The sequence below is a fragment of the Rana temporaria genome, chromosome 1, assembly GCF_905171775.1.
Source record: "Rana temporaria chromosome 1, aRanTem1.1, whole genome shotgun sequence".
Lineage (NCBI taxonomy): Eukaryota > Metazoa > Chordata > Amphibia > Anura > Ranidae > Rana > Rana temporaria.
In genome coordinates, this window is record NC_053489.1 from 24,196,713 (window position 1) to 24,209,147 (window position 12,435).

General features: G+C 50.4%; 2 protein-coding genes across 5 annotated transcripts in view; both read right to left on the minus strand.

Annotated features, from left to right (window-relative positions):
- Positions 1-588: 588 nt before the first annotated feature.
- On the minus strand, positions 589-3,751 carry LOC120929185 (involucrin-like; the record flags this gene model as incomplete). Its single annotated transcript, XM_040340500.1, has 1 exon — positions 589-3,751. A coding segment is annotated over one exon (3,069 nt), but the record flags the coding sequence as incomplete, so codon positions are not given.
- Positions 3,752-5,764: 2,013 nt separating this feature from the next.
- UNC13B (unc-13 homolog B) overlaps positions 5,765-12,435 on the minus strand; it is a 580,491-nt gene continuing 573,820 nt past the window's right edge. For all 4 annotated transcript variants that reach the window (XM_040336017.1, XM_040336018.1, XM_040336016.1 and 1 more), the window contains 2 exons: positions 10,945-11,104; positions 5,765-7,652 (listed from right to left, as the gene is read on the minus strand). In XM_040336017.1, the coding sequence (XP_040191951.1) occupies positions 7,367-7,652; positions 10,945-11,104 (446 nt within the window). In that variant the 3' untranslated portion in view covers positions 5,765-7,366. The remainder of the gene's footprint in view (positions 7,653-10,944; positions 11,105-12,435) is intronic.

The following is a 12,435-nucleotide window of genomic DNA, read 5'->3' on the forward strand; positions in this document are numbered from 1 at the left end:
CCCCTGGATGCCAGGCCAGAGATATTGTAGCCCATCGGTGAGTTGTACACGATTATCTACACCTACAGACAAAAGTAATCACAAAACATGCCGGGCAGATTTAATATTCTTTATTGTCATTAAAACTACAGTATCTGCTGTGTGACAATGGCACGTACAATGACAAATCTACATCGTACTCTCACATCTTGTAACGAGTAATACAGTCGTACCCCCCGCCGGCTGGCTGCTGCTGCGTCATCGTCCGGCCAGCACCAGGGGGCGCCACAGTCTTGGCAGAAGAGAGGTTATATAATTGTACATTACAACGTTGGCGGGTGGGTTTCTTACATTTGTACAATACGAAGAGGGAGAGAGGGGTGACATCCGATCATCCAGTCAAGCCAGGTTTAAAGCCCAACTACAGGGAAAACTTTGGATCGAGTGGAGAAGGGGGTTTGTGTCTCCGTTAAAGGAATTTCCCAAACTTCCCGTATAGATGACACCCTATGTCTGGAGGTAGGAAGTGAGGGAAAATCATCTCATCAGGGACAAAAACATTCATAAAACACCTATTTTTTTTTAAAGTAGGCTAAGGAATCGTTAGTTTTGTAATTTGAGGAAATATCCCCTCAGTTCCTTTCTTGGTGATACTTTGGGGGTAGATTTACTATAACTGGAGCACTCAGAATCTGATGCAGATTTAGGCCAACTTAAGGAGGCCCTCTTCGCCGACAGCCAACTTAAGGAGGCCCTCTTCGCCGACAGCCAACTTAAGGAGGCCCTCTTCGCCGACAGCCAACTGAAGGAGGCCCTCTTCGCCGACAGCCAACTGAAGGAGGCCCTCTTCGCCGACAGCCAACTGAAGGAGGCCCTCTTCCCTGACAGCAAACTTAAGGAGGCCCTCTTCCCTGACAGGCAACTTAAGGAGGCCCTCTTCCCTGACAGGCAACTTAAGGAGGCCCTCTTCCCTGACAGGCAACTTAAGGAGGCCCTCTTCCCTGACAGGCAACTTAAGGAGGCCCTCTTCGCCGACAGCCAACTGAAGGAGGCCCTCTTCGCCGACAGCCAACTGAAGGAGGCCCTCTTCGCCGACAGCCAACTGAAGGAGGCCCTCTTCGCCGACAGCCAACTGAAGGAGGCCCTCTTCGCCGACAGCCAACTGAAGGAGGCCCTCTTCGCCGACAGCCAACTGAAGGAGGCCCTCTTCGCCGACAGCCAACTGAAGGAGGCCCTCTTCGCCGACAGCCAAATGAAGGAGGCCCTCTTCGCCGACAGCCAAATGAAGGAGGCCCTCTTCGCCGACAGCCAAATGAAGGAGGCCCTCTTCCCTGACAGGCAACTTAAGGAGGCCCTCTTCCCTGACAGGCAACTTAAGGAGGCCCTCTTCGCCGACAGGCAACTTAAGGAGGCCCTCTTCGCCGACAGGCAACTTAAGGAGGCCCTCTTCGCCGACAGGCAACTTAAGGAGGCCCTCTTCGCCGACAGGCAACTTAAGGAGGCCCTCTTCGCCGACAGGCAACTTAAGGAGGCCCTCTTCGCCGACAGGCAACTTAAGGAGGCCCTCTTCGCCGACAGGCAACTTAAGGAGGCCCTCTTCGCCGACAGGCAACTTAAGGAGGCCCTCTTCGCCGACAGGCAACTTAAGGAGGCCCTCTTCGCCGACAGGCAACTTAAGGAGGCCCTCTTCGCCGACAGGCAACTTAAGGAGGCCCTCTTCGCCGACAGGCAACTTAAGGAGGCCCTCTTCGCCGACAGGCAACTTAAGGAGGCCCTCTTCGCCGACAGGCAACTTAAGGAGGCCCTCTTCGCCGACAGGCAACTTAAGGAGGCCCTCTTCGCCGACAGGCAACTTAAGGAGGCCCTCTTCGCCGACAGGCAACTTAAGGAGGCCCTCTTCGCCGACAGGCAACTTAAGGAGGCCCTCTTCGCCGACAGGCAACTTAAGGAGGCCCTCTTCGCCGACAGGCAACTTAAGGAGGCCCTCTTCGCCGACAGGCAACTTAAGGAGGCCCTCTTCGCCGACAGGCAACTTAAGGAGGCCCTCTTCGCCGACAGGCAACTTAAGGAGGCCCTCTTCGCCGACAGGCAACTTAAGGAGGCCCTCTTCGCCGACAGGCAACTTAAGGAGGCCCTCTTCGCCGACAGGCAACTTAAGGAGGCCCTCTTCGCCGACAGGCAACTTAAGGAGGCCCTCTTCGCCGACAGGCAACTTAAGGAGGCCCTCTTCGCCGACAGGCAACTTAAGGAGGCCCTCTTCGCCGACAGGCAACTTAAGGAGGCCCTCTTCGCCGACAGGCAACTTAAGGAGGCCCTCTTCGCCGACAGGCAACTTAAGGAGGCCCTCTTCGCCGACAGGCAACTTAAGGAGGCCCTCTTCGCCGACAGGCAACTTAAGGAGGCCCTCTTCGCCGACAGGCAACTTAAGGAGGCCCTCTTCGCCGACAGGCAACTTAAGGAGGCCCTCTTCGCCGACAGGCAACTTAAGGAGGCCCTCTTCGCCGACAGCCAACTTAAGGAGGCCCTCTTCGCCGACAGCCAACTTAAGGAGGCCCTCTTCGCCGACAGCCAACTTAAGGAGGCCCTCTTCGCCGACAGCCAACTTAAGGAGGCCCTCTTCGCCGACAGCCAACTTAAGGAGGCCCTCTTCGCCGACAGCCAACTTAAGGAGGCCCTCTTCGCCGACAGCCAACTTAAGGAGGCCCTCTTCGCCGACAGCCAACTTAAGGAGGCCCTCTTCGCCGACAGCCAACTTAAGGAGGCCCTCTTCGCCGACAGCCAACTTAAGGAGGCCCTCTTCGCCGACAGCCAACTTAAGGAGGCCCTCTTCGCCGACAGCCAACTTAAGGAGGCCCTCTTCGCCGACAGCCAACTTAAGGAGGCCCTCTTCGCCGACAGCCAACTTAAGGAGGCCCTCTTCGCCGACAGCCAACTTAAGGAGGCCCTCTTCGCCGACAGCCAACTTAAGGAGGCCCTCTTCGCCGACAGCCAACTTAAGGAGGCCCTCTTCGCCGACAGCCAACTTAAGGAGGCCCTCTTCGCCGACAGCCAACTTAAGGAGGCCCTCTTCGCCGACAGCCAACTTAAGGAGGCCCTCTTCGCCGACAGCCAACTTAAGGAGGCCCTCTTCGCCGACAGACAACTTAAGGGGGCCCTCTTCGCCGACAGACAACTGAAGGAGGCCCTCTTCGCTGACAGACAACTGAAGGAGGCCCTCTTCACAGACAGCCAACTTAAGGGGGCCCTCTTCGCTGACAGCCAACTGAAGGAGGCCCTCTTCGCTGACAGCCAACTTAAGGAGGCCCTCTTCGCTGACAGCCAACTTAAGGAGGCCCTCTTCGCTGACAGCCAACTTAAGGAGGCCCTCTTCGCTGACAGCCAACTTAAGGAGGCCCTCTTCGCTGACAGCCAACTTAAGGAGGCCCTCTTCGCTGACAGCCAACTTAAGGAGGCCCTCTTCGCTGACAGCCAACTTAAGGAGGCCCTCTTCGCTGACAGCCAACTTAAGGAGGCCCTCTTCGCTGACAGCCAACTTAAGGAGGCCCTCTTCGCTGACAGCCAACTTAAGGAGGCCCTCTTCGCTGACAGCCAACTTAAGGAGGCCCTCTTCGCTGACAGCCAACTTAAGGAGGCCCTCTTCGCTGACAGCCAACTTAAGGAGGCCCTCTTCGCTGACAGCCAACTTAAGGGGGCCCTCTTCGCCGACAGCCAACTGAAGGAGGCCCTCTTCGCTGACAGCCAACTGAAGGAGGCCCTCTTCGCTGACAGCCAATCAGCTTGGTCAATTAATCTTTGACAATAAAACCTGAAAGCTGATTGGTTTCCATGCAGAGCTGCAACAGATTTTGCAGGCTATAGTTTTAGTAAAGCTCCCCCTATGGGTCAGGGTGTGACATGGCATCACCAAGACAGGAATAGCGAGAAATCTCCTTCATGGACAAGCAAGCCCACTTGAGTTTATCCCTTCCACAAGTTTTGACCGAAATTGGCCTTTAATGTGATGAAGGTTGAGAACGTACCCCTCCTTGACTGTTCTATCCTTCCAATGGGAATAATATGAAAATGATGCTCCCGTCCTGAATACAAATCTCAAACCCCCTATATAGTGCAAAAAAAAATCCCAAAAAAACTATAAACAATTTGCCTTTTCCAGAGCCCCCGCTGTAACAGAAAAAAATAAAGTCTCTTGCGCAGAGCACCGAATTAAATTATGGCACGTGGAGTCAGTCACTGTAACTTTCCTCCTAAAAAGGTGCTTGTCCCATCTTCTCCAATAATAAATACTATCTTATAGTCCATCTCTGCTGGATACAACGAGGCCTGCATAGTCCTAATATGAAAAAAAAATACCTGCACTAAAGCATAAAAAAAAAAAAAAAAACGGTTTAATAAAAATAACGAATAATGCTTAAGACAAAATTATTATTATTTTTTAAATAGGAAAAATAAAAAAAAATACATATGATATTGCAAAGTGATAAAAAAAGAAATGTGCAGAGTCTGTACTTTGGACATGTTGTTCCGAAGCGCTATATCACCTAAATGTTGCGTTTATCATCAGTGTTCGCACGGAGAGAGGCGCTGCCGCGTACCTACCGAATAACAAAAGGGTTTCCACAATCCGTTCTTCCTTTGTTGTTTAGTGTCACAATGGAGGGTTGGCCATACGTGACCTATTGCCTTAACAGTCACATAAGTATCACACCAGAGCAGCTTTACTCAACCAGGGCCCTTTATGGGACACTAGACTCCCTTCAGAGGCTAGTAAGGGATGCTGGAAAAATGAGACTTTTCTACCTCTCAGACCCTTAAGGAGGCCCTTCTCCAATGACCGCCAATGTAAGGGGGCCCTTCTTCACTGACCTACAAAGTAAAGAGTCCTTCTTCCTCTGACCACCAATCTAAGGGATCCTTTTCCATGGACTACCATTATAAGGAAGCTTTCTTTATTGGCAACCAATGTAAAACAGGCCTTGTAGGGGAGCCCTTTTCCACTGACTTGCAATGTAAGGGGACCTTCACCATTAACCGCCAATGTAAGGGGGCCTTCACTAACCACTAATGCAAAGTACCAATCTAAGGGGACCCTTCTTCCCCAGAGTACAACCAATCTAAGGGGACCCTTCTTCCCCAGAGTACAACCAATCTAAGGAGGCCCTCTTCGCTGACAGCCAATGTAAGGAGGCCCTCTTCGCTGACAGCCAATGTAAGGAGGCCCTCTTCGCTGACAGCCAATGTAAGGAGGCCCTCTTCGCTGACAGCCAATGTAAGGAGGCCCTCTTCGCTGACAGCCAATGTAAGGAGGCCCTCTTCGCTGACAGCCAATGTAAGGAGGCCCTCTTCGCTGACAGCCAATGTAAGGAGGCCCTCTTCGCTGACAGCCAATGTAAGGAGGCCCTCTTCGCTGACAGCCAATGTAAGGAGGCCCTCTTCGCTGACAGCCAATGTAAGTAGGGCCCTCTTCGCTGACAGCCAATGTAAGGAGGCCCTCTTCGCTGACAGCCAATGTAAGGAGGCCATCTTCGCTGACAGCCAATGTAAGGAGGCCCTCTTCGCTGACAGCCAATGTAAGGAGGCCCTCTTCGCTGACAGCCAATGTAAGGAGGCCCTCTTCGCTGACAGCCAATGTAAGGAGGCCCTCTTCGCTGACAGCCAATGTAAGGAGGCCCTCTTCGCTGACAGCCAATGTAAGGAGGCCCTCTTCGCTGACAGCCAATGTAAGGAGGCCCTCTTCGCTGACAGCCAATGTAAGGAGGCCCTCTTCGCTGACAGCCAATGTAAGGAGGCCCTCTTCGCTGACAGCCAATGTAAGGAGGCCCTCTTCGCTGACAGCCAATGTAAGGAGGCCCTCCTCGCTGACAGCCAATGTAAGGAGGCCCTCCTCGCTGACAGCCAATGTAAGGAGGCCCTCTTCGCTGACAGCCAATGTAAGGAGGCCCTCTTCGCTGACAGCCAATGTAAGGAGGCCCTCTTCGCTGACAGCCAATGTAAGGAGGCCCTCTTCGCTGACAGCCAATGTAAGGAGGCCCTCTTCGCTGACAGCCAATGTAAGGAGGCCCTCTTCGCTGACAGCCAATGTAAGGAGGCCCTCTTCGCTGACAGCCAATGTAAGGAGGCCCTCTTCGCTGACAGCCAATGTAAGGAGGCCCTCTTCGCTGACAGCCAATGTAAGGAGGCCCTCTTCGCTGACAGCCAATGTAAGGAGGCCCTCTTCGCTGACAGCCAATGTAAGGAGGCCCTCTTCGCTGACAGCTAATGTAAGGAGGCCCTCTTCGCCGACAGCCAATGTAAGGAGGCCCTCTTCGTCGACAGCCAATGTAAGGAGGCCCTCTTCGTCGACAGCCAATGTAAAGAGGCCCTCTTCGCTGACAGCCAATGTAAGGAGGCCCTCTTCGCTGACAGCCAATGTAAGGAGGCCCGCTTCGCTGACAGCCAATGTAAGGAGGCCCTCTTCGCTGACAGCCAATGTAAGGAGGCCCTCTTCACTGACAACCAACGTAAGGAGGCCTTCTTCACCGACAACCAATGCAAGGAGGCCTCCTTAACTGTCAACCAACATAAAGAGGCCCTCTTTCACTGACAACCAACATAAGACCTTCTTCTGTGACAACCAATGTAAGGGGGCTCTTCTTTACAAATCACCAATATAAAAAGGGGGGGGGACTACATTTATAACCAATGTAAAGAGGCGCACTACACTGACCACCAATGTAAGGGGAACATCTCTGACCACCAGTGCAAGAGGGTGCTTTTCCACTGACCACCAATGTGATTGAAAACTTGTATAGAGTAGCACTGGGTGTCAAATACACTGAGACAAATTTCTTCTTCTTTTTATCCTTATATCTTAATTCACTGTTTATGTTAATGTGATGTGACCTATAGTAATTATAAGAAGGGATTCCCTGAGACCTGAAAACTATTTCAAGGGTTCCTTCATTTTAAAAAGGTTGAGAAAGGCTGCTCTAGAGGAACAAAGTGTTATTGTACGCCCACGAGATCCAAACCCGACCACCTTCAATCTGTCCCAGAAATCTTGCACCGTATACGCCTGCGAGTTCCAGAACCTGACCGTCCCAGTCAGTCTGTCCCCAAAATCTTGCACCTTGTACACCTGCGAGTTCCAGAGCCAGACCATCCTCAGTCTGTCCCAGAAATCTCACACCTTTAAGAGCACAGGAGGCGGCCAATACAGTCACCAACAGAGTCCTTTCTATATAAATATCTTATTTACAAGACACTGGAGAGACTATGTGTTCGTCTGTGGTGTCTGCAACTAAAAAATAAATATTCTGCTCGCTTATCGCCTTCCCTTTCCGGTCCGAGGGCAGCCACCGAGCGAGGGTCGGTATAATTGGCACATACTAGAAGATGCAGCTTTCGTGGCTCAGCTTCCCTCCTCAGTGGAGCGGATCTCTGATTTCAACTTGACGAACTCCCGGGCCACCTCGTCGTTGGTCCGCTGGGAGAGAATGCGAAGGATTGTCAGTCCCGTGTCATCCATGTGGATGCGGCGGCCCAGTGGGCACCAGCAGGCACAGCTGGCTTTGTCTACGATGTCACGCAGCTGAATGACAGAGATTCCCAGCACGTGGTCCTCCCGGGCAAAGCAATAGTCCTTCACGCAGACCTGCAGCTCGTAACACTCCGGACCGTCCTCGTTGCCCAGAATACTAAAGGGAAAGATAAAAATAATAAGGTCATTATATTATGAAGTCATGAATGGCCATAGACAAAAATATAGACATCCCTAGGCAGCTAGACAAGAGTATTGGCATCCCTAGGCAGCTAGACAAGAGTATAGGCATCCCTAGGCAGCTAGACAAGAGTATAGGCATCCCTAGACAGCTAGACAAGAGTATAGGCATCCCTAGGCAGCTAGACAAGAGTATAGGCATCCCTAGGCAGCTAGACAAGAGTATAGGCATCCCTAGGCAGCTAGACAAGAGTATTGGCATCCATAGGCAGCTAGACAAGAGTATTGGCATCCATAGGCAGCTAGACAAGAGTATTGGCATCCATAGGCAGCTAGGCACGAGTATAGGCATCCCTAGGCAGATAGAAAAGAGAATAGGCATCCCCAGGCAGCTAGACAAGAGAATAGGCATCCCTAAGCAGCTAGACAAGAGTATTGGCATCCACAGGCAGCTAGACAAGAGCATAGGCATCCCTAAGCAGCTAGACAGGAGTATTGGCACCCCCAGGCAGCTAGGCAAGAGTATTGGCATCCCCAGGCATCTAGACAAAAAGTATAGGCATCCCCAGGCAGCTAGACAAGAGTATTGGCATCCCCAGGCAGCTAGACAAGAGCATAGGCATCCCTAAGCAGCTAGACAAGAGTATTGGCCTCCCTAGGCAGATAGAAAAGAGAATAGGCATCCCTAGGCAACTAGAAAAGAGTATTGGCATCCCCAGGCTGCTAGACAAGAGTATAGGCATCCCTAGGCAGCTAGACAAGAGTATTGGCATCCCCAGGCAGCTAGACAAGAGCATAGGCATCCCTAAGCAGCTAGACAAGAATATTGGCACCCCTAGGCAGATAGAAAAGAGAATAGGCATCCCTAGGCAACTAGAAAAGAGTATTGGCATGACTAGGCAGATAGACAAGAGTATTGGCATCCCCAGGCAGCTAGCCAAGAGCATAGGCATACCTAAACAGGTAGACAAGAGTATGGCACCCCTAAATACAAGAGTTTAGGTAAAGCTGGGTAGATGAACAAAAATATAGGCACCCCTAAAGAGATTGCTATTTTTACTAAAGTGGTAGCAAACTCTGCTTGGTAATTTTTACCTACAGGTAAGCCTATAATAAGCCTTACCTGTAGGTAAAATGAATATCCTCTAAACGTGCACCTTTTAGGAGATATTCACCCTGGATGCAGCCAGTTACATCACAGGCGCATGCATTCTGAAGGTCCGGCATGCCTTGCCGCACCTTCAGAGCTTCGTACGGGAACCAAGTGACGTCACCGCAGCTCCGGCCAATCACATAGCCGGAGCGCTCGGACCTGGAAGAAAGACCGGGGGGGAAAGATGTCAGCCCTCTCAGTGGTGACAGTACAGCAATGGAGGGCTATGTTCCAAGGTGAGCATTTCGTATTGTGCTAGTATGCGATGCATACTAGCACATAATGCCATTGCCTTGCAGGTGTTTTTTTTTTTTTTTTATAAGTAGTGGTTTACAACTGCTTTAAAGAGACATTGACACTTTGCCCACACAGACTCTAACTACATCACCCTGAGACCCACTCAAACCTATCCACTACGAATTCCTGCTCCCACTTCTGGTTATGAGGGAGCATGTGACCTATTCCTATGATGCCCTACTTGGGCCTTAGGTGAGAAATGCCTGGCCCAAAAAGTGTCACATGAGATGGATGTTATCAACACTGTGTAAGCTCTAATGCCATTCCACAGAGGTTACACACAGTTTGAATTGTGGAGGAAGGGAATGGTGCAAGGGGGCAAACTTAGGTGGATCAAGGGTGGAGTTTGTTACAAAGTTCACCTTGATAGATGCTGAGGCGGTAAACCCCCTGATAGTCCCTTCTATCTCATGGGGACTCTACTTCCGGGAACTCGGCTCAGAGATGTTGGGTTTGCAAACCTGCTGTGCCCATTATAAGGGACTTCCGCCACCCTTGCTCTGAGTTTCCAGGTCTGTACACCTGCTGTGCCCATTATAAGGGACTTCCGCCACCCTTGCTCTGAGTTTCCAGGTCTGTACACCTGCTGTGCCCATTATAAGGGGTTCTCCCCATCCCTGCGCCGAGTTCCCAGGTCTATACACCTGCTGTGCCCATTATAAGGGGCTTCCGCCACCCTTGTTTTGAGTTTCCAGGTTTGTACCCCTGCTGTGCCTATTATAAGGGGTTCTCCCCATCCCTGTGCCGAGTTTCCAGGTCTATACACCTTCTGTGCCCATTATAAGGGGTTCTCCCCATCCCTGTGCCGAGTTCCCAGGTCTGTACACATTCTGTGCCCATTATAAGGGGTTTCCGCCACCCTTGCACTGAGTTTCCATGTCTGTACACCTGCTGTGCCAATTATGAGGGGTCCCCACCATCCCTGTGCTGAGTTTCCATGTCTGTACACCTGCTGTGCCCATTACAAGGGGTTCTCCCCATCCCTGTGCCGAGTTCCCAGGTCTGTACACCTGCTGTGCCCATTACAAGGGGTTCTCCCCATCCCTGTGCCGAGTTTCCAGGTCTGTACACCTGCTGTGCCATTATAAGGGGCTTCCGCCACCCTTGCTCTGAGTTTCCAGGTCTGTACACCTGCTGTGCCCATTATAAGTGGTTCTCCGCATCCCTGGACGGAGTTCCAAGTCTGTACACCTACTGTGCCTGTTATGAGGAACTCCCATCATTCCTGCACTCAGTTTCAAGTCCTGTATACCTGCTGTGCCCATTACGACGGGTTCCCGTTAGACCTTCTGGATTTTCATTCAGTGTATGGAGAATGTAACATTAAGAGGTGGAACACATTAAAAGGTGGCCAGTAAAACCCAAAACTCCCAGGTGGACAGAGTGATGAATTATGGCAGGCAGTTCTCAGCCAAGCGGGTCCCATCTACAGTATATCAGATTTGATTAAAACATTTCTTGAGATAATGGAGAATACATCTGGGGAGGGAGACACCGTCGTTAGGCTTTGTATAAATTAGCAAAAAAGTGAACAATGTAGCTGTCCTGCCAATGTATTTGCAAAGTATTCTTCAAGAACCATAAAATCTAGTGGGCGATTCCTCTTCCCTAAGTTTTCCTAATTGTGTTGTGAATGGAGTTTCCTTCAAGCCTAGTAGAGTTGAGGAAGGAGTCAGGAGGTGGTGTAAAGAACACTGAGGAGTAATACCATCTATTATTATCTCCCAACATAAATAAGCCATGGTAGAGGTCATGGCAGGGAGACTACACCCCTACATATACCACCATGGCCACCACACATATTTGCCCCGGCACTCACAAGTGGAAGGTCTCGTTGTATTTGGGAGCCCAGTTGTTGCTCTTGGACTTGGTGGTGAACTTCCTCTTCTTGTCGCTCAGATGAGGTCCAATCACAGTGGCCTCCACGAAGGGTCGGAACATGCCGGTCGTCTGCCACTTGAGGTCATTCGCGGCCACCACTGCCAGGAAAAGCACAGAGAGAGTGATTTAAAGAGACAGCGCCACCACAGGCTATCAGAGGTACTGCACCATATCAACAGATACCCTATTTATTTTTTATTTTTTTTAGAAACCAGGCCAAATACTGATTGAAATTTTATGTTCCAAGAAAAATATGGCTCGGGCCAAAGAATACTTGGGTGCATCTGGGGCCTCCTTGGATGTGTGTCTCTGCCTGTTTGTGGATGGTGAAAGCTCACAAAGAGATTTGCATGAAACTTAACCACTTCAGCCCCGAGCCTGTTTTTCAGACTCTTAGCTGGATTTATGTAGGGGCGTGCATCTTTGCGGCGGCGTAGCGTATTTACATTACGCCGCCGTAAGTTAGATAGGCAAGTACTGTATTCACAAAGTACTTGCCTCCTAACTTACGACGGCTTGGCGTAAATGTGGCCGGTGTAAGCGCGCCTAATTCAAATGAGGATAGGGGGTCGTGTTTTATGTTAATTACTCGTGACCCGACGTTTTTTACGAACGGCGCATGCGCCGTCCGTGTACATATCCCAGTGTTTATTGCTCCAAAGTACGCCGCAAGGATGTATTGGTTTCGACGTGGACGTAAATTACGTCCAGCCCTATTCACGGACGACTTACGCAAACGACGTAAAATTTTCAAATTTCGACGCGGGAACGACGGCCATACTTAACATTGGGTACGCCACCTAGGGGGCAGCTTTATCTTTATGCGGCGTATCTCTTACGGAAACGGCGTATCTTTACTACGATGGGCGCACGTACGGTCGTGAATAGGCGTATCTAGTCATTTACATATTTTACGCCAAACTCAATGGAAGCGCCACCTAGCGGCCAGCCTAAATATTGCACCCTAAGATATGACGGCGCAAGCCGTCGTATCTTAGATAGGTTTAAGTGTATCTCAGTTTGAGAATACACTTAAACTTAGGACGACGCAGATTCCGAGTTAGGTCGGCGTACCGATACGCCGGCCTAACTCTTTATGAATCTAGCTATCTGTGTTTACAAGTTAAAAAATTTTTTTTTTTGCTAGAAAATTACTTAGAACCCCCAAACGTTATAAAACAAAATTCTAACACCCCAGAGAATAAAATGGTTGTCATTGCAATACTTTTTGTCACACCGTATTTGCGCAGCGGTCTTACAAGTGCATTTTTTTTGGGTAAAAATTCTGCTTTTTTTAATAAAAAAAAACAAGACAACAGTAAAGTTAGCCCAATTTTTTTTTTAGGTTGTGAAAGATAATGTTACACCGACCAAATTGATACCCAACAAGTCATGCTTCAAAACTGCACCCGCTTGTGGAAAAATCTTC